Source organism: Lepidochelys kempii, chromosome 2, assembly GCF_965140265.1.
Source record: "Lepidochelys kempii isolate rLepKem1 chromosome 2, rLepKem1.hap2, whole genome shotgun sequence".
Taxonomy (NCBI): Eukaryota; Metazoa; Chordata; order Testudines; family Cheloniidae; genus Lepidochelys; species Lepidochelys kempii.
Genome location: NC_133257.1, coordinates 10648524 through 10674465, shown reverse-complemented (window position 1 = coordinate 10674465; position 25942 = coordinate 10648524). Strand labels below are relative to the sequence as shown.

The 25942-nt window shown below is 41.5% G+C and overlaps 1 protein-coding gene across 3 annotated transcripts in view; it reads right to left on the bottom strand.

The window, feature by feature from the left end:
* TRAPPC9 (trafficking protein particle complex subunit 9) overlaps window positions 1-25942 on the bottom strand; it is an 829667-nt gene that overhangs the window by 476656 nt on the left and 327069 nt on the right. For all 3 annotated transcript variants that reach the window (XM_073330054.1, XM_073330052.1, XM_073330055.1), the window contains exon 19: window positions 5393-5503. In XM_073330054.1, coding sequence (XP_073186155.1) covers window positions 5393-5503 — 111 coding nt within the window. The remainder of the gene's footprint in view (window positions 1-5392; window positions 5504-25942) is intronic.

Genomic DNA, 25942 nt, shown 5'->3' with positions numbered 1-25942 from the left:
TTCTTCCACTCTACTCCATGCTGATTAGACCTCAGCTGGAGTACTGTGACCAGTTCTGGGCACCATATTTCAGGAAAGATGTGGACAAATTGGCAAAAGTACAGAGAAGAGCAACAAAAAGGAGTAAAGGTCTAGAAAACATGACCTAACAGGGAAAATTGAAAAAATTGAGTTTGTTTAGCCTGGAGAAGAGAAGACAGAGGTATAACAGTTTTCAAGTACATAACAGATTGTTAGAAGGAGGAGGGGGGAAAATGTTGTTCTTAACCTCTGAGGACAGGACAAGAAGCACTGAGCTTAAATTGCAGAAAGGGCGGTTTAGGAAAAACTCCTTAACTGTCAGGGTGGTTAAGCACTGTAATAAATTGCGTAGGGAGATTGTAGAATCTCCATCTCTGGAGATTTCTAAGAACAGGTTAGACAAACACCTGTCAGGGATGGTCTGGATAATACTTAGTCCTGCCATGAGTGCAGGGGATTGGACTAGATGACCTCTCAAAGTTCCTTCCAGTTCTATGATTCTATTACTACAATTTATTATTTTATGCCACCCAAATCTGTGCTGGCTCCTCACAAAAGATGTAGAAAGATTTAGTCCTTACTCCAAAGAGCTTACAGGATTTTTTAAAATACGACTGAGGTTCAGAAACAATATGGAAGGGATGTGAAAACGAAGGACAAGGGACACAGCAGCACAATCACACATTTACTATGGTTAGGCATGGCATATCTTGGTGAGTGTTTAAGTTTTTTCTTTTTATCTTTTTAATTAAACATAAGGAAGACAAGACTGCATATTATTGTCTTATTTAATGCAGGGATCATGGAAGAGGTGAATTCTATAACGAACAAATGGCAAAAGTGCAGCTTCAATTTGAGACAATGGATTTCCTGAATGCTGTGGCTCTGGAGTCACTCAGGCTGACAACACCCAATAATTTCAACACTGACGTAAGAAGATGAATCTTCATATTCAGTTCAGGATTTTGTGGCCAACATGAGGGTTACAGGGCTGTCCCAGGTAGCTGCAGATTCAGCTTTGGATCTAGTGTTTGCGTTAGAATTAAAGGGCTGGATAATGTACTCCTCTCATGGAAAATCATAGGCTCCAATAGTTTGAAAATGTATTACTATTCTCCTAGAGGAGTGAGGAACTTATTCTGATAATCTGCCACTATCAATGGTATTGGAGTGTTTCCCCTTTGATAGTTTCATCCTCACAAGTAATCTTGGTTTTAAAATGATTTGTGAGGTGCGGGACAGCTAAAGAGCTAATGGCAGAAATCCTGGGCCAAAGATGATTTATTGGGACAAACGTTTCCTAAGGTCTTGAGGTATAGTTGTGTGAGAGGCAAAGCATCTGCAACCTCTTGAGAAGAGCCACCATTCCATATGGTAGAGAAACTGTTTAATGAAATTTGCCTTCTCACAGGGGCTGATTTTGACTACCCCTCGCTGAGAGCAAATTTGTGGTTATTTTGCAGAGAAAATTACTTGAATTAAGACTAAGTTGCCCACATCAATGACAGTAAAACAGGATATTGAGAAGTTGAACGCCAAAAGTTATCTGGATTTAGAACTGTGGTGTTCACTGAGGTTCTGGATGTGATCAGAAAATTCTATTCCACACCCTGTTTGGACATTAGGTCTTCTTGGCTGATGAAAGCTTAAAGGGAAGTACTGGGTCCTTTGGAGGCAGACTGTCAATCCCACCTTTAAGTAGGGCAGAATACTGAGAACTCTTAAGGAAGTGCATATCTTAACTTAAAAAAAATCACTTGATGTTGACACTTGTCAGTTATCAACCTGATTCTCATCTTCAATTTTTGTTTCAGAGTATGGAGAAGATGGCGAAGAACCACCTTTCAGAAAGAGCCAGATTCCGCTACCATCAACCGAGGAAACCTTTTTCTGCCTAAATTCCCGAAATACTCAGTGTAGACTGTGACAGGGTCAGGCCAGATGGCTACAGGAGAGTAACAGAAGGCAGATATATTAGCCCCAGGTTAAGTAGGTCCCTTTTTCCTGGGTAAGGTAACAGGGAAGATTCCAGAACCATCAGGAACTTTCTAGAAACAATTAAAGCAGACAGGCTGATTAGAACACCTGAGGCCAATCAAGAAGCTGCCAGAATCAATTAAGACAGGCAGGCTAATCAGGGCACCTGGGTTTTAAAAGGAGCTCACTTCAGTTTGTGGTGTGTGTGTGAGGAGCTGGGAGCAAAAAGCTGAGAGTGAGAAGGCATACTACTGGAAGACTGAGAAGTACAAGCATTACCAGACATAAGGAGGGAGGTCCTGTGGTGAGAATAAAGAAGGTGTTGGGAGGAGACCATGGGAAAGCAGCCCAGGGAGTTGTAGCTGTCACGCAGCTGTTACAGGAGCCACTGTAGACAGCTGCAATCCACAGGGACCTGGGCTGGAACGCGGAGTAGAGGGCGGGCCCAGTTCCCCCCATCCTTCACCCCCCCAACTCCCTACTTGATACCGGAGGAGTTGACCTGGACGGTTGGTTCCATCAGAGGAGAAGATCTCTGGCCTGTTCCCCCAATCCACTAGGTGGATCAGCAGAGACTATGGGGATTGTTCTTCCTTTTCCCCATGCTGGACAGTGATGAGGCTAACTGAACAGCAAATTTGAGCCACGAAAATGGCCAAATGAGGGCTGCCAGGAACCTCTGAGGCGAGCAAAACTGCCAATAAGCACAGGACCCACCAAGGCAGAGGAGGAACTTTGTCACAAGACTCATTTCTCCAACTCACACTGTCATAAATATAAAGGGAAGGGTAAACCCCTGTAAAATCCCTCCTGGCCAGAGGAAAAATCCTCTCACCTGTAAAGGGTTAAGAAGCTAAAGGTAACCTCGCTGGCACCTGACCAAAATGACCAATGAGGAGACAAGATACTTTCAAAAGCTGGGAGGAGGGAGAAAAACAAAGGGTCTGGGTCTGTCTGTGTGATGCTTTGGCCGGGGACAGAACAGGAATGGAGTCTTAGAACTTAGTAAGTAATCTAGCTAGAGATGCGTTAGATTATGATTTCTTTAAATGGCTGAGAAAACAGCTGTGCTGAATAGAATGAATATTCCTGTCTGTGTATCTTTTTTGTAACTTAAGGTTTTGCCTAGAGGGATTCCCTATGTTTTGAATCTGATTACCCTGTAAGGTATTTACCATCCTGATTTTACAGAAGTGATTCTTTTTTACTTCCATTAAAAGTCTTCTTGTAAGGAAACTGAATGCTTTTTCATTGTTCTAAGATCCAAGGGTTTGGGTCTGTAGTCACCTATGCAAATTGGTGAGGATTTTTACCAAACCTTCCCCAGGAAGTGGGGTGCAAGGGTTGGGAGGATTTTGGGGGGAAAGACGTTTCCAAACTCTAATTTTTTCAGGAACCTAGATAAAGTTTGGTGGTGGCAGTGGAAGTCCAAGGGCAAAGGGTAAAATAGTTTGTACCTTAGGGACGTTTTAACCTAAGCTGGTAAAAGTCAGCTTAGGAGGTTTTCATGCAGGTCGCCACATCTGTACCCTAGAGTTCAGAGTGGGGAAGGAACCTTGACACACACCAACTCACCTCTCTCCACAACCTGGGAGGAGGAAGGGGGGGAACAAATATGTAATTGATGGCTATTTTGGTAGAGGGACAGTTTGGAAGGCTGGATATTTTACTCAGACAATATAATGTTTAGTTGTATGTGAGGCATAAACTTTTGAGGAAGCCTCTTGTTAATATTTCGGCATCACAAAATTGATTTTCCCCAAATGATAAAATAAATTCACTTCTTATAAGCATCACAGAAGAAGTGGGGTCTTAGGAAGGATTTGATTGATAGGGTAATGGTCTCAACACCATTTATTAATTGTTTAGGACTGCGTCCATTATGTGCCATGCACTTTCCAGATTTTAAAGAAGGATGGTACCTGCCCTTGGGAACAAATAGTCTAACAACTGTTAAGTGGACAGGTTAGGAAAGCAGATGGGAATACCTCTAAGACCTCCTGCCTAGATAAGTGCCCAAAGAGATTGTCAAGGTTCCTCCCTCACTCTAAACTCTAGGGTACAGATGTGAGGACCTGCATGAAAACCTCCTAAGCTTACTTTTACCAGCTTAGGTTAACACTTCCCCAAGGTACAAATTAATTTTATCCTTTGTCCTTGGAATAACCACTGCCACCACCAAACTCTAACTGGGTTTACTGGGAAACGTAGTTTGGACACGTCTTTCCCCCCAAAATCCTCCCAACCCTTACACCCCACTTCCTGGGAAAGGTTTGGTAAAAATCCTCACCAATTTGCATAGGTGACCACAGATCCAAACCCTTGGATCTGAGAACAATGAAAAAGCATTCAGTTTCCTTACAAGAAGACTTTTAATAGAAATAGAAGTAAATAGAAGTAAAGGAATCACCTCTGTAAAATCAGGATGGTAGATACCTTACAGGGTAATTAGATTCAAAACATAAAGAATCCCTCTAGGCAAAACCTTACAAAAAGGACACACAGACAGAAATAGTCATTCTATTCAGCACAATTCTTTTCTCAGCCATTTAAAGAAATCATAATCTAACGCATCTCTAGCTAGATTACTTACTAAAAGTTCTAAGACTCCATTCCTGGTCTATCCCCGGCAAAAGCAGCATATAGACAGACACAGACCCTTTGTTTTTCTCCCTCCTCCCAGCTTTTGAAAGTATCTTGTCTCCTCATTGGTCATTTTGGTCAGGTGCCAGCGAGCTTACCTTTAGCTTCTTAACCCATTACAGTTGAGAGGATTTTTCCTCTGGCCAGGAGGGATTTTACAGGGGTTTACCCTTCCCTTTATATTTATGACAGAGATGAATGAAGGGAACAGACTGCAGAGCTACCCTACTGTAATTGCTCTTGTTTTCTCTTTCTCTCTTTCCATTTTCTTTTGTCCATTTCTCCTTTTCCCAGAATGGTTGTTATGGTAGAAGTAAACTGAATCAAGAAAGGTCTATTCTGTGCAAAGATTATATATCCGTGAATTCAATCTATTTCAATAAATAAAAACGGAGGTTTCAACATCAAAATACGCTGTGTTTAAAGTGCATCAAGAGCCATTATATTATGAAAGTTTTAGGAAAACATAGCCAGTCAATCCAACAGTCCACGTCATTTGTACAATGCTGAACCCACTCTTTCGCTCCACAAGTAACAATCACCTTGTACTCTGCAATTAATTTTACTGCATGAAAACTGCAGACAAAATAAATTACACCGAGAAATTCTTAGCACTCAAAGATGTATCTTCAGAGAAACAAAAATAGATTACAGTCTCTGAACTGTACAATGATCTTAAAAAAATGAATAGTTCACAAAAGTTGAGAGAATAAAGCTATAGCAGTATCTCTTTAATGCCAAAAGCACTTACCGTTGACATTCCCCCGCATGCAGAACTAGGTCTTCGTTGTTTTTAGCACTAACGGTCAGCTCATGTTCAGTTGAATTGAAGACATCAAGGAGTAGATGGCATTGTCGGGTGCTGTTTGGAAAGGTAAAATAAATTAATACTGTAGCTTTAGTAACACATAATGAAGTATTTGAATTACATATATGATTGAATCTTTAAAGTTATATTTACCCTCATCTATTCCAATTTTAGTATCTTAATTTTTCCTCTAAAACTAACTATGACTAAACCTTGTTGAAATTTAAAAAGAGTATGCATAGTTGAACAAGAGCAGAATTTAATGATACTTATGATCTGCAAATGTCTGTCACCAATCTAGTGGAATCACTCCTAAATATCCTCAAAAGTACCAAGTACAATCCAGCACCACCTTTATTAGCAGACTGCCTCCATTAAACAATGGATTTTTTTGTCAATTCTTTGAATGCTCATTTAAGACAGTTTTAATATACACGAGTTTGTTGACAAAGTCCTTTTAAGACCCAAACTACTAAGATTAGTGCTGTTTCAGAGAAAATGAAGACAGACAGCAGAATCAGCTGGAAACAAGGAGGAAAGCCAACAGCATGTTATAAACCCACCCAATTTTTTACAAACCACTAGCACGCACTTCATGAACAACTGATTCAGAGACCAAACTGGGAACCATTTATCTAGAACATCTTTTGCAGCATTGTTCATTATTGTAGGTTTACTAGAATTTTGTTCAGTTGAGTTCTTAGAAGTCTTAAGAAATGGAGCTTCCAAATTTCACTTTTGATCTTCACTGAAAAATCAGTCCCTGCAGGCTGTAAACTATTTTTGTTGCTCTTCTCTCTGAACCCCCTCCAAATTGTCTCTGTGTCTAATAATTAGGGCTCCAGAAGTGCACTGTTTGTCGAAGCTTTAGTTATTTTTATTTTTAAATGAAGTATTTACATGAACATAATATGAATAATGTTCATAGTAGAAACATTAGGCTTCAATTTCAATCTGTAAATGAAAACCTCAACTGTTCGAGAAAGTAGAAGGGAAGTAATGAAAACACTAGGTCTACACTACAACCTTATATAGGTATAACTACATCGCTCAGGGGTGTGGAATGTCCACATCCCTGAGCGATGTAGTTATATCGACATAACCTCCAGTGTAGACAGTGTTATGTTGGCAGGAGAGCTTCTCCCGTCACCATAGCTACCACCTCTTGCAGAGGTAAATTAAACTACACTGACAGAAGCAGCTCTCCCCACGCTGGCATAGTGGTGTCTTCACTAAAGTGCTACAGTGGCACTGGTGCAGCTTTTTAAATGTAGACCAGCCCTGAGATTCTTGTTATGTCTGCTATGACTAATGAGAGAAAAAATTGTTATATAACTGTTCAGAACCCTAAGGACGGAGGGGAATGGATGGAGCTTTGACATTACCAAGGGTCAATCTGGACTGATGGACAGCTGTGGTTCCCTCAATTCCCCAACTTGGGGTGCCTTTTACACTGTTTTGCTGTGAGACCAACCACTCCTGGTCTACTCTCACACAGCCTCCAGCATGTAAATCACTCCCAGCTATATTGTATGAGTGCTATTGAATTACACTGCAGGGTAACATCAGCAAACTCCCAGTCCCAGACATTCTCCCAGAAATGTGAGTCTTGTACTACCCAGAACCCTCCTGCACAATAAAGCTCATCATTTCATTTCATAAAGTCCATCATTTCATTAATGGAAAATGATATGCATAAATCTTGTTCTCCCAAATGGAATTTCCCAAACACTTCAATCCAAACAAACTGGTTTAGATAAAACAACAAAAATTAATTAACTACAAAAAGATTTTAAATGACAACAAGTAATGAGACATAAGCCAGAATTGGTTACAAGGAAATAAAAGGTAAAACACAACTAACACCTCACTTAACAAGCTATGTAAATACAAAGCAAAAGGTCTCTCTCACCACATTTTCCAACAGTCTTACTACCTGAACCTCTTTCATTCAGGATCTCCCTCCCTTTCCCAGTCCAATGCTGCTTCTTTGTTCTTCAGGGGTTGATGCTGCCATGGGTAGAGAGCAACGGTGAGATGATTTGGGACATATGTCCTTTCCCATTATAGCCCTTCCTCTTGTGCAAGAATCATCTCCAGCTGATGTTCAGGAGACAGAAAAACTGCATGGCCAGGACCATCAAGCTAATTCTTTGTCAAAATGTAGATCTTTTGCCCACATCCTTTCTACTGCAAAGAGTGGCCACTTAATCAGGTGATGGTGAATTTGATCTTGTTGACACCTGGCTGAGGCATTGGCTAGCCTTTTGTCTCTGCGGAACTTATCACTGCCCTCCAGAACATGTCCTGGTAATATTGTACAGTGGAATCTTATCTCTTTACATACAATGTTGCCACACATATTTTACCAGGACAACAATGATCAGCAATTCATGAGTTTTTAATTGATACTGTATATACTATATACAAAATTTAGCATAATCTCTTAAAAGGGGTGAACATAGGTGTACAGACTGTCACATGAGTCACTGGTGATTGAAGGGAGTGGCTAGTAAGTAAAATTGACTGTCACTGGTCCTTGAAAAGATAAGAGTGGGTGGAGTTCTGAATGGTGAAGTGGGACTGGGATTGGTTGATAGAAATTTCTGGAAGACGGGTGGGACATCTAACGTGGTTCTATATAAAGAGGGCCCTCCCAAATTCACGACCATGAAAAACGCATCACAGACGGTGAAATCTGGTCTTCCGCTGTGAAATCTGGTCTTGTGTGCTTTTACCCTATACTATACAGATTTCACAGGGGAGACCAGCCTCTCTCAATTTGGGGGTCCTGACCCAAAAGGGAGCTGCAGGGGAGCCACAAAGTTATTTTAGGAGGGTCGCAGCATTGCTACCCTTACCATACCAGGCCACCCTTACTTCTGCACTGCTGCCTTCAGAGCTGGATGGCCAGAGAGCGGTGGCTGCTGATTGAGGGCCCTGCTTTGCAGGCAGCAGCGAAGAAGTAAGGGTGGCAATACCCTACCACGCTGTCCTTACTTCTCCGCTGCTGCTGGCAGCAGCTCTGCCTTCAGAGCTGGGCTCCCGGCCAGCCACCACTGCTCTCCAGCTGCCCAGCTCTGAAGGCAGCAGCGCTGCCAGCAGCAGCGCAGAAGTAAGGGTGGCAGTACCACAACTCCTCCTAAAATAACCTCGTGAGCACTCCACAACTCCTTTTCGGGTCAGGATCTCTACAATTACAACACCGTGAAATTTCAGAATTAAATAGCTGAAATCATGAAATTTACTATTTTTAAAATTCTGTGACCGTGAAATTGACCAAAATGCCCTGTGAATTTGGTAGGGCCCTATAGATATATATTGTGGCAGAGCTCTGACCTTGTCCCCCGCTTCCAGGCAATTTATGCTAGCTTCAGAGGCTCATTGCAACCCTCCATGTAGCCCTTCTCTCTCTAGGGCCAGGGATACAGTCTACTGAGCCCTTTTCATCATAAGCCAGCAATGGAGGTTGGGGAAAGAACTCCCACAGTCTCTGTTGCTCCGACAGCCTCATGCCAAAACAGTTTAGCCTCCTCTCCTGACAGGGGCATGTTTTCCCCTCCCAGGAGGGAGGTGTTTCTGTAGTGGTGAGTTGGGGGGAACCCGGGCCTGCCCTCTACTCTGGATTCCTGCACAGGGACCCTAATGGTAGCAGCTGTTGGCAGCCAGAGTTGCTACATTTCCCTGGGCCACTTCCCCACAGCTCTCCTGCTTCTCCCTTACCTTAGGGCTCCCTTACCAATGACTTGAGGGTGTCCTCATTAACCAGCCCTTCAACCACACTTCCTCTCCTCTGGCTCCTCTCTGCCTGACTGGAGTGAGCCCTTTTGTATTATCAGAGGGGCCTTAATTAGAGTCAGGGGGTCACATTAGCTAATGGCCTCACCTGACTCTTTCCAGGTTAATTGGAGTCAGGTGTTCTCATTAGCCTGGAGCAGCCTCTGCTCTGGTCAGTCAGGGAACAGAAAACTGTTAATCCAGTGGACAGTATATCTGCCTTCTGCTATTCTGCTGTACCCAACTGGCCTGGGTCTATCAGGGAACGGATGGGTAGGATCCCCTGGGGGACTAACATGAAGGGGAAAGGAGTCCAGGAGAGCTGGCTGTATTTCAAGGAATCCCTGTTGAGGTTACAGGGACAAACCATCCCGATGTGTCGAAAGAATAGTAAATATGGCAGGCGACCAGCTCGGCTTAACGGTGAAATCCTAGCGGATCTTAAACATAAAAAAGAAGCTTACAAGAAATGGAAGGTTGGACATATGACCAGGGAAAAGTATAAAAATATTGCTCGGGCATGTAGCAATGAAATCAGGAGGGCCAAATCGCACCTGGAGCTCCAGCTAGCGAAAGATGTTAAGAGTAACAAGAAGGGTTTCTTGAGGTATGTTGGCAACAAGAAGAAAGCCAAGGAAAGTGTGCGCCCCGAACTGAATGAGGGAGGCAACCTAGTGACAGAGGATGTGGAAAAAGCTAATGTACTCCATGCTTTTTTTGCCTCTGTCTTCACGAACAAGGTCCGCTACCAGACTGCTGCGCTGGGCATCACAACATGGGGAGTAGATGGCCAGCCCTCTGTGGAGAAAGAGGTGGTTAGGGACTATTTAGAGAAGCTGGACGTGCACAAGTCCATGGGGCGGGACGCGTTGCATCCAAGAGTGCTAAAGGAATTGGCAGCTGTGATTGCAGAGCCATTGGCCATTATCTTTGAAAACTCGTGGCGAACGGGGGAAGTCCCAGATGACTGGAAAAAGGCTAATGTAGTGCCAATCTTTAAAAAAGGGAAGGAGGATGATCCTGGGAACTACAGGCCAGTCAGCCTCAACTCAGTCCCCGGAAAAATCATGGAGCAGGTCCTCAAAGAATCAATCCTGAAGCACTTGCATGAGAGGAAAGTGATCAGGAACAGTCAGCATGGATTCACCAAGGGAAGGTCATGCCTGACTAATCTAATCGCCTTCTATGATGAGATTACTGGTTCTGTGGATGAAGGGAAAGCAGTGGATGTATTGTTTCTTGACTTTAGCAAAGCTTTTAACACGGTCTCCCACAGTATTCTTGTCAGCAAGTTAAAGAAGTATGGACTGGATGAATGCACTATAAGGTGGGTAGAAACTTGGCTAGATTGTCGGGTTCAACGGGTAGTGATCAATGGCTCCATATCTAGTTGGCAGCCGGTGTCAAGTGGAGTGCCCCAGGGGTCGGTCCTGGGGCCGGTTTTGTTCAATATCTTCATAAATGATCTGGAGGATGGTGTTGATTGCACTCTCAGCAAATTTGCGGATGATACTAAACTGGGAGGAGTGGTAGATACGCTGGAGGGCAGGGATAGGATACAGAGGGACCTAGACAAATTGGAGGACTGGGCCAAAAGAAATCTGATAAGGTTCAATAAGGATAAGTGCAGGGTCCTGCACTTAGGACGGAAGAACCCAATGCACCGCTACAGACTAGGGACCGAATGGCTAGGCAGCAGTTCTGCGGAAAAGGACCTAGGGGTGACAGTGGACGAGAAGCTGGATATGAGTCAGCAGTGTGCCCTTGTTGCCAAGAAGGCCAACGGCATTTTGGGATGTATACGTAGGGGCATAGCGAGCAGATCGGGGGACGTGATCGTCCCCCTCTATTCGACATTGGTGAGGCCTCATCTGGAGTACTGTGTCCAGTTTTGGGCCCCACACTACAAGAAGGATGTGGATAAATTGGAGAGAGTCCAGTGAAGGGCAACAAAAATTATTAGGGGTCTGGAACACATGACTTATGAGGAGAGGCTGAGGGAACTGGGATTGTTTAGTCTGCAGAAGAGAAGAATGAGGGGGGATTTGATAGCTGCTTTCAACTACCTGAGAGGTGGTTCCAGAGAGGATGGTTCTAGACTATTCTCAGTGGTAGAAGAGGACAGGACAAGGAGTAATGGTCTCAAGTTGCAGTGGGGGAGGTTTAGATTGGATATTAGGAAAAACTTTTTCACTAGGAGGGTGGTGAAACACTGGAATGTGTTACCTAGGGAGGTGGTAGAATCTCCTTCCTTAGAATTTTTTAAGGTCAGGCTTGACAAAGCCCTGGCTGGGATGATTTAATTGGGGATTGGTCCTGCTTTGAGCAGGGGGTTGGACTAGATGACCTCCTGAGGTCCCTTCCAACCCTGATATTCTATGATTCAATATATATAACTAGTTAGCTCATCATATTTTTCAGTCTTCACAGTGTTGAATTCTCTAGGTGGTTATTTCTCATTCTAACTGTAGAAAATGTGAAAGCTGCTAATGAATTCCATTGTCCGTTTCAGTGAAAACCTAGTTTGAAATAATTAAAGAACTGGAGCCACTCAAGGACAAAATCAAAAATTACTCAAAAACTACTGAACTTTTCCATTGTTTAGCCAAAAACACTGTAAAGAAGAGGCTGAAATGATGCTGATGGAAAATAAACATCAGTTTATTCCCTCTCTTTTATTTTTTAAAACTTATAATTCAGATTTTTCACCCCAAATCTTTATTTGCAAATGAGGCTGTGTCACGGTTTGTTGCAGTGAAATACTGGGCAATTGTGTAAATACAATGGAGCACAAAACAATTAGAATTTTGAATTGTCATGTTTTACAAAGACCAGAAGTCCCATCCAGCAAACTTACTATCAATCAAGGTTGTTTAACATATTCAGATTGATTCAGCAACATTTTAATAGGATGCAAAATTATAAATTTGGTGAAACTTTAGTTAGCCAAGATAAGATACTACACAGTGGAAGGCCTGACTAGTTAGTAGACTGGAGTTTCAATTATTATCCCTTAATGTTTCACTTCCAGAATTGTAGACTTTTCATTTTGAACAGTACATCTATCTCCAGGCCACATTGCAAGAACAGCTGGAATGGCACCTTGTCCTAACCTTCCAAGCAGGGAACGAAAGGAGGGCACCAGCTGAGCAGTGGCCGCAAAAGGCTCCTTTTGGTAAGTATTAACCTTTTATGATTTTGTAAATTATACAACATAAAAGAGACTTTGGTTATCTATAAATTTAATCCCCTGTACCTAGGAAGCTGAAAAGTTCTGTCCTTAAACTGAATTTAGTGTCTGATCAGTGCTCAGGAATGGAGGTAACTACGGGCTCAACTACACTAACGCTCTAAGGCAACTTCATTTATGTAAATTTTGTAACTGAACTCTATGTAACTTAGGTTGACTCACAGCGGTGTCCACTTCTGCCTCTTGGGCAGATGGAGTACAGACGTCGACAGGAAAGCGCACTCCCATCAACTTATCTTCACCAGACTGGCTAAATCAACACAGCTGCATCAATGACAGCAGTGTTGATTTAGCCAGTAGTGTACACATGACCTAAATATTGGGCTGTACCTTTATTCTCAGAGTCTCTCAGTCTGTGAAAGTCCAGATCATCAGGAAGATATTCCTCAAAACTAATGAAGGGACCCTACAGAAATATGTTATAACAAACAACAGTGGGTAATTAACAATAGATGCCTATGATCCACTTATGTTCTGCAATTGATACATAGTAGTTATTGCACATATTTTCTGAAATGAATGAAATAATGACCCACTGAAAGTTGTTTTAGCTCATTAAAAACTGCCTGTTGCCACAGCTGTCAGTAATAATGACTGCATTAAAAATTACTTTATAGTTTATCACAGGGGTTCTCAAACTCAGGGTAGGGACCCCTAAGGGGGTCGCAAGATTACCACCTGGGGGGTCACGAGCTGTCAGCCTCTACCCCAAACCCCGCTTCATCTTCAGCATTTATAATGGTGTTAAATATATTTAAAAGTGTTTTTAATTTATAAAGGGGGTCGCACTCAGAGGCTTGCTATCTGAAAGGGGTCATCAGTACAAAAGTTTGAGGACCACTGGTTTATAAAGTAAACTGAGATACCACAAAAGAAATTCCTTAAGTAATGAGGTAAACTGAGATATCAAAAACAGTATACATTGTGGGAAAGTAATTTTTCCCTCCAAAAGGGAAATATTAGGGGGTCTCACACCCTATAGAAGGAAAGAGGTTTTGGGAGTCAGAGTGAGAATGAACACTGCTAGCATTCCACCACTTACAGATGAAGGAAATGGGGTCAGCTTTTTACTCTTCACAAAAAGTTGTGAGGTATACTTTATGTATTCTGTATAGTGCTGTATAAACCTTTGACTGATAATCTTTGATTACATAATTCCATTTGAGCTTGTTACTTTGACTTCTCACATTGTTATTATTGTTACTAAATTCAAACACACAACACCACCAGATACGAAGGGGTATGGAGGGGTTCAGTCAAGTCAATCACTTGTTCTCCCAGTGGCCAGTGCAGATAAAGGCTAAAAGGGCCAGCTCCCAGAGGTAAATGAGATTAACTGTGATACGTGGACAAATTATTAAACAAACAATTTGTATGCACCTAGAGGATAACAGTGTGATAAGCAATAAGCAACACAGATTTGTCAAGAACAAATCATGCCAAACCAACCTATTTTCCTTCTTTGAGTGGAAACTGGCTACTCTGCTAGGAGCAGAGACGATGAAGCCCATGTGACTCGCTGCCCTGAACACAGCATGGTCACACGGAAAAGCTGAGCCAATGAAATGAGATACAAGGAGGAAAGAAGCCACAGATGCCATTAACAATCCTTTCGGACATCTGCTGTGACATAAGTTACAGCTGCAATATCTTTATTGACAGGACAGCGTACAAGCACATCAGAGCAATCATCCCATCAAGGATGCAACATAGGGATGCAGTTAGAACAGCATGTGGTCCAGCAGGGCTGGGCGCACTGGGAGACACCACTGTCCTGTTGTGCCATTCAATGGGAGCACCTGTCATGGGGTCTAGTCCTCCCCGCCAGCACAAGAGGTCCACTGGCAACCACCTCACCTGCCAGTCACATTGCCCTTTTTAGTGTATCAGATAGTATAGTGATAGAGCCACGACAGTATATAGCAAGACAGGAAGGCAAAAGTTAAGAGCTCCTGCTGAGTGCTCTGTTTCCCAAGGCCTTTGGGCTCCAGACGTGTTGCCTATGTGTTCCTGTGTTGGGCGCTCTTCCTGTAAGTCAATCAATTCTATAATAGGGTCTGTTCCCTGTTTCAGTTAGTTGGTCCAGTTACTCTCACACTAATGTACTCGTCTCTTGCTTTTTTATGGGCTGATGCCATTCATTAAGCCCTGTTTCACTTTTTCAGTCACGCTCACCAGTTTTATTTTAGCTACTACAATCTGTACCCTTGATGAGCAGAACTGTGAGATAACATGAAAGGTGCTTCATGAAACAAAATTAGTACTTTTGACCTTCACACTCTTATAACTACACTGATCAAAACCCTTTTACTTTGTTACTCATTCTTGCAAAACATAGGATTTTCAGTTCTTTGTGTTGTCCTAATAAACTACGGGGAGGCATAATTTTTTTCTTAACTTATGGAGGCTCACTATGACAAAGTTTGAAAAACCCTGGGTTAGACAAACACCTTTCAGGGACAGTCCAGATATATTTAGTCCTGCCTCCAGGCAGAAGGGGCTGGATTAGATGACCTCCTGAGGAAGCTTCCAGCACTACATTTCTAAGATTAATATGGAATCAAGTTTGTGAAAGAAGAATAGTAGATGTAAATTGGTGAATTTTAATTAGCTTTTTCAGTGTAATGTACAGGATGTGTTAGCACATACATATGAAAGAGAGTAAGAGTAGATAGCCATCTAAAATGTGAACTTACTATTTGCACCCTCAAATTAAATCTGGTGGAAACGTTATCACCATTTTACACAGTGTTGTTGTAGTCCTGTCAGTCCCAAGATACTAGAGAGACAAGGTGGGTGAGGTAATATCTTTTATTAGACCAACTGTTGATGAGAGAGAATTTGGTCCAATAAAAGATCTCTCACTTACCTTGCATCACTATCTTAAGTATTCCTAAGGCAGCAATCACCTTGGTATCTAAGACATCATAGAGGAAAGATCATTTCCCAAATTTAAGTCTATTTGAAACATAACTGAGGAAAAAGTCTGTATGGTATTTTTCCAATTGATCACTTGGGTAGCATTGTTCTCTCATAAGAACATAAGAATGGCTATATTGGGTCAGACCAAAGGTCCATCTAGCCCAGTACCCTGTCTTCTGACAGAGGCCAATGCCAGGTGCCCCAGAGGGAATGAACAAAACAGGTAATCATCAAGTGACCCATACCCTGTTGCCCATTCCCAGCTTCTGGCAAACAGAGACTAGGGACACCATCCCTGCCCATCCTGACTAATAGCCATTGATGAACTTATCCTCCACTAACTTATCTAGTTCTTTTTTGAACCCTGTTATAGTCTTGGCCTTCACAGTATCTGCTGGCAAGGAGTTCCACAGGTTGACTGTGCATTGTGTGAAAAAAAATACTTCCTTTTGTTTATTTTAAACCCGCTGTCTATTCATTTCATTTGGTGACCTCTAGTTCTTGTGTTATGAGAAGGAGTAAATAACACTTCCTTATTTAGCAATGTGCATTATTTTCCATTTATCAACATTAAATTCATCTGCCATTTTATCGACCAGTCACCCAGTTTTGAGAGATCCTCTTGTAGCTCTTCACAATCTGCCTGGGACATAACTATCTTGAGCAATTTTGTGTCAACAAATCTCTCATCAACAACTAAAGGTAACTGATAAGTAAGTGGGGAACATCATCTCTTAGTAAATAAAAAAATACTGTGTTTCAATGTATAGGTCACATTAGTAGCTTTAATAAGAAGATGCATTTCCCAACTGCATTCAAATTCCCCAGGAACACTTTGATGGCATATTTTTGGAACCCAGAAAAACTAGACCAATATTTTATATTGTGAATTGCCAACTGAAAATCTGAAGCTATAAAAGCATAGCCTATCTCATAAAAACTAAAAAGCAGTTTAAAATCTCACATAATACCTAAGCAACAAAATCTGATACAAGTTCAATGCAAATTAATTAAAAAAGTTAAATAAGGAGAGAAAGCATAAGTGCAAACTTTGACTTCTAATTCACAGCATCTAACTATTTGGAGTCAGCAGAGACAAGATCAATAAATCAAGGAACAAAGGACGTTTTACTTAATGAGAAACATTTATTCACACGTGTTCTGAAAAAGATAAATTTCTACTATTTTTCACTTTAAAATGTAATATAGTATGATAAATGACTTGGCTTGGTGCTGGGAAATCAGTATTATGAAGCACAAAAGCTAAACAACAACTTTGTTGATCACCAAAACCATTAGCACAGAATAAATACAGACAGAGATGATGAGCACATGAAAATAATAAAGTGCATTTATGAACATGCAGTCAACACATGTATGTAAAAATAAAGGGACAATAAGAACCTTTCGGCAGGGGCTGCAGAAAAAAAGCTGCCTACAAAAAGAGATTTAAATATGTATATTATTTTTAGCCCTTTTTCAGCAAAGCACTTATGCATCAGCTTAGTTACTTCAGCATGTGCTGAAGTCCATCCCTATTCAGCAATCACTTGATTACACACTTAGCTTCCATTAACTTTACATACTGATGCGTATGTTGAATACGGATGGACTAAAGCCAGTGAATATAGTTAAGCATATATTGAAGTCCTTTGCTGAACTGCAACTATCCAGGACTTGCTACTATGCAGAGAAAGTATGCATAAGTACATAATTGGACTCCATAGAAGCATTAAATTCAAATCAAGTTAGCACTATTAAAAAAGAAGTGTTTGTTTTATTTTTTAGGGCAAAATATTTGCCATGTGCAGTAAGAAGACACTGGCAACAGAACGACACTTAAGGAATAAGAAAGTCTTATTTTAGGTTAAGAAAAATGGTCATTACCTAACACAAAAAATAATGAATGTGTGAGTTTCTCAATATTACATTGTTAAACACAGTAATCACCTCGAGATCAGAATAGAACTAACTTTAGATCCTAATGAGTGTTGGGAAAGTGGCATGGTACCTAGGATTTAGAGCAGGTGACTTGTAGTTGGCTGGGTTCCTAGCTTTGCCTCAGACTCACTTCATGACAATGGGTAGGTCATTTCAAAGAACTTTAATTTACTCATCTACAAACCTCGGGCAGGGTAGGCATAAATAACATGTGGAAAACGCTTTCTGAGATTCTTGAACGAAAGAACAAGCGGAAACAACCCCCCCTCCCCCTCCCAAAAGAATTAAATACGTATAAAAGAAGAACTGAAATATGTTTCCATATTAAAAATACATAATCCAGTCATAGTGTTATTTATTTTTAAGGAGTGGTGAGGGGAGGTTGTTTATAAAACTTAAAAGCCTTATGGTTACATAGGATAGACAGGTTTCAGAGTAACAGCCGTGTTAGTCTATATTCGCAAAAAGAAAAGGAGTACTTGTGTCACCTTAGAGACTAACCAATTTATTTGAGCATAAGCTTTCGTGAGCTACAGCTCACTTCATCGGATGTATGAATCCGATGAAGTGAGCTGTAGCTCACGAAAGCTTATGCTCAAATAAATTGGTTAGTCTCTAAGGTGACACAAGTACTCCTTTTTTTATAGGAGAGACAACAACAGATCTTTTTACCATACAATGAGCCAGACTAAATAAGTTGTGGATCCCCTTGGAGAGATTTGTAGAATTTTTCTTGGTTCTGTGGAATTTTTGTAAAACAATGTAGACGTTTAGTTAAACATTTACAGAGTCCCTGAAGTAAACACCCCCACAATTGGATTAGAAGCATTTACACAATCCCCAAAGTATATATCCACACAATTTGATATTTACCATATTTTTCAGTTAGCACCAGGTATGAACTTACTTAGTGCAACTGAAAAAAAGAGAATAAAATTATCCCCATTGTGTTACACATCATTTTTAAACAACACAGTATTCAGTAAATCAGCCTAGCAATAAAATTGCATGATTTGACTATGCAAATGTATAAAAGATGTATGTACAAAATTAAACCTTAATCACAAAAAGTTAAATCTGTGGTTTATTTCACTCCTGAACATGTTTGCATTTCATAGTATGAGAGGGATGTATTCTAGAAAATAAATACAAGTAAGAAAATTCTAAAAGTAAATTATAAACTTTAAACCTGCAATCTTTATTGAAGTTTACAAAGTATTAATGAAGTTACCACATTGGTCAAGTAAGTTAATATTATCAAATGCATAGAGGTATGTTGTATGACTGATAAAGATAAAGATTAGATTTTAAATCATAGGAGATTACAACTACAGGAAATTATCTTTTAGGTTGTATTAACTGTTAATTTTAAACAACTGTTCTAGAACTAGGTAACTGTGAAGAAAAGATATCTTTAAAGTAGGGTCGTTGTTTAATCGCAGTTAACTCATGCGATTAATTTAAAAAAATAATCATGATTAAAAAATTAATTGCAGTTTTATTCGCACTGTTAAGCGATAGCATACCAATTGAAATGTATTAAATGGTTTTGGATGTTTTTCTACATTTTCAAATATATTGATTTAATTTACAACACAGAATACAAAGTGCACAGTGATCACTTTACAGTGCAAATATTTGTAATAAAAATAATAATATAAACAAAAGAAATAGTATTTTTCAATTCACCTAATACAAGTAGCATAGTGCAACTGCTTTATCGTGAAAGTGAAACTTACAAACAGATTTTTTTCTGTTACATAACTTCACTCAAAAACAAAAAAAATGTAAAACTTTAGAGCCTACAAATCCAGTCAGTCCTACTTCTTGTTCAGCCAATTGCTAAGACAAACAAGTTTGTTTACATTTACGGGAGATAATCCTGCCCACTTCTTATTTACAATGTCACCTGAAAGTAAGAACATGTGTTCACATGGCACTTTTGTAGCTGATATTGCAAGGTATTTATGTGCCAGATATGCTAAACATTCGTATGCCCCTTCGTGCTTCAGCCACCATTCCAGAGGACATGCTTCCATGATGATGATGCTCATTAAAAAAAATAATGTGTTAATTACATTTTTGACTGAACTCCTTGGGGGAGAATTTTATGTCTCCTGCTGTGTTTTACCCGCGTTCTGCCATATATTTCATATTAAAGCAGTCTCGGAGGATGACCCAGCACATGTTGTTCATTTTAAGAACACTTTCACTGCAAATTTGACAAAATGTAAAGAAGATACCAATGTGAAATTTCTAAAGATAGCTATAGCATTTGACCCAAGGTTTAAGAATCTGAAGTGCCTTCCAAAATCTGAGAGGGATGAGGTGTGGAGCATGCTTCCAGAAGTCTTAAGAGCACAACACTCTGATGCGGAAACTACAGAATCCGAACCACCAAAAAAGAAAATCAACCTTCTGCTGAAAGAAAAGGAGTACTTGTGGCACCTTAGAGACTAACCAATTTATCTGAGCATAAGCTTTCGTGAGCTACAGCTCACTTCATCGGATGCATACTGTGGAAAGTGTAGAAGATCTTTTTATACACACAAAGCATGACAAAATACCTGGTCCAGTCCACAGAAGAGATCCACTTCCTGGACACTACAGTGCTAATAAACAATGGTCACATGACCACCACCCTATACCGGATACCTACTGACCGCTATTCCTACCTACATGCCTCCAGCTTTCACCCTGACCACACCACACGATCCATTGTCTACAGCCAAGCTCTGCGATACAACCGCATTTGCTCCAACCCCTCAGACAGAGACAAACACCTACAAGATCTCTATCAAGCATTCTTACAACTACAATACCCACCTGCGGAAGTGAAGAAACAGATTGATAGAGCCAGAAGAGTTCCCAGAAGTCACCTACTACACGACAGGCATAATAAAGAAAATAACAGAACGCCACTAGCCGTCACCTTCAGCCCCCAACTAAAACCCCTCCAACGCATTATTAAGGATCTACAACCTATCCTGAAGGGTGACCCAACACTCTCACAAATCTTGGGAGACAGGCCAGTCCTTGCCTACAGACAGCCCCCCAACCTGAAGCAAATACTCACCAGCAACCACACACCACACAACAGAACCACTAACCCAGGAACCTATCCTTGCAACAAAGCCCGTTGCCAACTCTGTCCACATATCTATTCAGGGGACACCATCACAGAGCCTAATAACATCAGCCACACTATCAGAGGCTCGTTCACCTGCACATCCACCAATGTGATATATGCCATCATGTGCCAGCAATGTCCCTCTGCCATGTACATTGGTCAAACTGGACAGTCTCTACGTAAAAGAATAAATGGACACAAATCAGATGTCAAGAATTATAACATTCATAAACCAGTTGGAGAACACTTCAATCTCTCTGGTCACGCGATTACAGACATGAAAGTTGAGATATTACAACAAAAAAAAACTTTAAAACCAGACGCCAGAGAGAGACTGTTGAATTGGAATTCATTTGCAAATTGGATACAATTAACTTAGGCTTGAATAGAGACTGGGAGTGGCTAAGTCATTATGCAAGGTAACCTATTTTCCCTTGTTTTTTCCTACCCCCCCCACCCCCAGATGTTCTTGTTAAACCCTGGATTTGTGCTGGAAATGGCCCACCTTGATTATCATACACATTGTAAGGAGAGTGATCACTTTAGATAAGCTATTACAAACAGGAGAGTGGGTTGGGGGGGGGAACCTGGATTTGTGCTGGAAATGGCCCAATTTGATTATCATACACATTGTAAGGAGTGCGATCACTTTAGATAAGCTATTACGAGCAGGAGAGTGGGGTGGGGAGAGGTATTTTTTCATGCTTTGTGTGTATAAAAAGATCTTCTGCACTTTCCACAGTATGCATCCGATAAAGTGAGCAGTAGCTCTCGAAAGCTTATGCTCAAATAAATTGGTTAGTCTCTAAGATGCCACAAGTACTCCTTTTCTTTTTGCGAATACAGACTAACACGGCTGTTACTCTGAAACCTTCTGCTTGTGGCATCTGACTCAGATGATGAAAGTGAACATGCATCAGTCCACACTGCTCTGGATCGTTATCAACCAGAACCTGTCATCAGCATGGACACATGTCCTTTGGAATGATGGTTGAAGCATGACGTCACATACGACTCTTTAGCACATCTGGCACATAAATATCTTGCGATGTGGGCTAAAATATTGCCATGAAAATGCCTATTCTCACTTTCAGGTGACACTGTAAACAAGAAGAAGGCAGCATTATATTCTGCAAATGTAAACAAACTTGTTTGAGCGATTGGCTGAACAAGTAGTAGGACTGAGTGGACTTGTAGCCTCTGAAGATTTACAGTATTTTATTTTTGAATGAAGTTATTTTTTGTATGTAATTCTATATTTGTAAGTTCAACTTTCATGATAAAGAGATAGCATTATTACTAGGGCTGTCAAGCGATTTAAAAAATTAATCACGATTAATCGCGCTGTTAAACAATAAGAAAATACCATTTATTTAAGTATCTTTGGATGTTTTCTACATTTTCAAATATATTGATTTCAATTACAACACGGAATACAAAGTGTACAGTGCTCACTTTACTTTTATTACAAATATTTGCACTGTAAAAATGATGAACAAAAGAAATAGTATTTTTCAAGTCACCTCATATAAGTACTTTAGTTCAATCTCTTTATCATGAAAGTGCAACTTACAAATGTAGAATTATGTACAAAAAAATCCTGCATTCAAAAATAAAACAATGTCAAATGTTAGAGCCTACAAGTCCACTCAGTTCTACTTCTTGTTCAGCCAATCGCTCAGAGGACGTACATCCATGCTGATGACAGGTTCTGACCGATAACAATCCAAAGCAGTGCGGAACAATGCATGTTCATTTTCATCATCTGAGTCAGATGCCACCAGCAGAAGGTTGATTTTTCTTTTTTGGTGGTTTGGGTTCTATAGTTTCTGCATCAGAATGTTGCTCTTTTAAGACTTCTGAAAGCATGCTCCACTTCTCATCCCCTCTCAGATTTTGAAAGGTACTTCAGATTCTTAAACCTTGGGTCAAACGCTGTAGCTATCTTTAGAAATTTCACATTGGTGTCTTCTTTGCATTTTGTCAAATTTGCAGTGAAAGTGTTCTTAAAATGAACAACATGTGCTGGGTCATCCTCCTAGACTGCTTTAACATGAAATATACGGCAGAATGTGGGTAAAACACAGCAGGGGACATACAATTCTCCTCCAAGGAGTTCAGTCACAAATTTAATTAAGGCATTTTTTAATGAGCATAATCAGCATGGAAGCATGTCCTCTGGAACGATGGCAGAAGCATGAAGAGGCGTATGAATCTTTAGTGCATCTGGCACATAAATATCTTGCGACGCCAGCTACAGCAGTGCCATGAGAACGCCTGTTTTCATTTTCAGGTGACATTGTAAATAAGAAGTGGGCAGCATTATCACCCGTAAACATAAACATCTTTTTTTCTCTTAGCAATTGGCTGAACAAGAAATAGGACTGAATGGACTTGTAAGTTGCACTTTCATGATAAAGAGATTACACTACAGTACTTGTATGAGGTGACTTGAAAAATATTATTTATTTTATTTTTACAGTGCAAATATTTGTATTAAAAATAATATAAACTGAGTACTGTACACTTTGTATTCTGTATTGTAAGTGAAAACAATATATTTGAAAATGTAGAAAAACATCCAAAAATATGTATTAAATTTCATTAATAGTGCAATTAATCACAATTTTTTGAGTTAATCACATGAGTTAACTGCAATTGACAGCCCTAATTACCACTTGAATGAGGTGAATTATAAGGAAGCTCATAGTAGGAAGGTGATATGGAAGGGGGGGGTTCAGCTGTTGTGACCTGCACTGGATGTGCCATGTTTGTCTTTCTTCCACAGGACAGAAGCGACTTTGACTATTCGAAGTGCAAGCTGGTCTCCATATTGGAAGAGAAGATTGAAGGTCTGGAGCAACAGATAACGACCCTGCGTTGCATACGGGAAACGGAGGATTTTCTGGACAAAAGTCAGGATATGCTTCTACGGGCACAAAGCTCTAAAGATTTAGAGCAGGTTGCACAGTGGAGCCAAGAGGCCAGTGAAGAAGCTTGGCAACATGTGACCTCCAGAAGAAGAAGGGGGAATGTCCGGGTTCCAGCAACGCGGACACAGGTAACTAACCGCTTTCATGATCTCTCCACAGGAACCATTGCGGAAAGTGGACCAGATGATATGTCTGGGGGGAGAAAGCAGAAGGAGACTCCGCTGGTTGGAAGGCATGAGATGCACTGTCTTGAGATGGGGGGTTCCACGACCACCACTCCCAAGAGAAGGAGGCTGGTGGGGGTGGTCGGGGACTCTCTACTCTGGGGGACTGAGTCATCTATCTGCAGCCCTGACCGGGAAAACCGAGAAGTCTGCTGCTTGCCGGGGGCTAAGATTCGCGATGTGACAGAGAGACTGCCGAGACTCATCAAGCCTCGGATCGCTACCCCTTCCTCCTTCTCCACGTGGGCACCAATGATACTGCCAAGAATGACCTTGAGCGGATCACTGCGGACTACGTCGCTCTGGGAAGAAGGATAAAGGAGTTGGAGGCGCAAGTGGTGTTCTCGTCCATCCTCCCCGTGGAAGGAAAAGGCCTGGGTAGGGACCGTTGAATCATGGAAGTCAACGAATGGCTACGCAGGTGGTGTCGGAGAGAAGGCTTTGGATTCTTTGACCATGGGATGGGAATCTGGGAGGCAGTGACCATGAGTTGGTTGAGTTCAGGATCCTGAAACAGGGAAGAAAGGTAAGCAGCAGGATCCGGACCCTGGACTTCAGAAAAGCAGACTTCAACTCCCTCAGGGAACGGATGGGTAGGATCCCCTGGGAGTCTAACATGAAGGGGAAAGGAGTCCAGGAGAGCTGGCTGTATTTCAAGGAATCCCTGTTGAGGTTACAGGGACAAACCATCCCGATGTGTCGAAAGAATAGTAAATATGGCAGGCGACCAGCTCGGCTTAACGGTGAAATCCTAGCGGATCTTAAACATAAAAAAGAAGCTTACAAGAAATGGAAGGTTGGACATATGACCAGGGAAAAGTATAAAAATATTGCTCGGGCATGTAGCAATGAAATCAGGAGGGCCAAATCGCACCTGGAGCTCCAGCTAGCGAAAGATGTTAAGAGTAACAAGAAGGGTTTCTTGAGGTATGTTGGCAACAAGAAGAAAGCCAAGGAAAGTGTGGGCCCCTTAATGAATGAGGGAGGCAACCTAGTGACAGAGGATGTGGAAAAAGCTAATGTACTCCATGCTTTTTTTGCCTCTGTCTTCACGAACAAGGTCCGCTCCCAGACTGCTGCGCTGGGCATCACAACATGGGGAGTAGATGGCCAGCCCTCTGTGGAGAAAGAGGTGGTTAGGGACTATTTAGAGAAGCTGGACGTGCACAAGTCCATGGGGCGGGATGCGTTGCATCCAAGAGTGCTAAAGGAATTGGCAGCTGTGATTGCAGAGCCATTGGCCATTATCTTTGAAAACTCGTGGCGAACGGGGGAAGTCCCAGATGACTGGAAAAAGGCTAATGTAGTGCCAATCTTTAAAAAAGGGAAGAAGGAGGATCCTGGGAACTACAGGCCAGTCAGCCTCACCTCAGTCCCCGGAAAAATCATGGAGCAGGTCCTCAAAGAATCAATCCTGAAGCACTTGCATGAGAGGAAAGTGATCAGGAACAGTCAGCATGGATTCACCAAGGGAAGGTCATGCCTGACTAATCTAATCGCCTTCTATGATGAGATTACTGGTTCTGTGGATGAAGGAAAAGCAGTGGATGTATTGTTTCTTGACTTTAGAAAAGCTTTTAACACGGTCTCCCACAGTATTCTTGTCAGCAAGTTAAAGAAGTACGGGCTGGATGAATGCACTATAAGGTGGGTAGAAAGTTGGCTAGATTGTCGGGCTCAACGGGTAGTGATCAATGGCTCCATGTCTAGTTGGCAGCCGGTGTCAAGTGGAGTGCCCCAGGGCTCGGTCCTGGGGCCGGTTTTGTTCAATATCTTCATAAATGATCTGGAGGATGGTGTGGATTGCACTCTCAGCAAATTTGCGGATGATACTAAACTGGGAGGAGTGGTAGATATGCTGGAGGGTAGGGATAGGATACAGAGGGACCTAGACAAATTGGAGGATTGGGCCAAAAAAATCTGATAAGTTTCAATAAGGATAAGTGCAGGGTCCTGCACTTAGGACAGAAGAACCCAATGCACCGCTACAGACTAGGGACCGAATGGCTAGGCAGCAGTTCTGCGGAAAAGGACCTAGGGGTGACAGTGGACGAGAAGCTGGATATGAGTCAGCAGTGTGCCCTTGTTGCCAAGAAGGCCAATGGCATTTTGGGATGTATAAGTAGGGGCATAGCGAGCAGATCGGGGGACGTGATCGTCCCCCTCTATTCGACATTGGTGAGGCCTCATCTGGAGTACTGTGTCCAGTTTTGGGCCCCACACTACAAGAAGGATCTGGATAAATTGGAAAGAGTCCAGCGAAGAGCAACAAAAATGATTAGGGGTCTGGAACACATGACTTATGAGGAGAGGCTG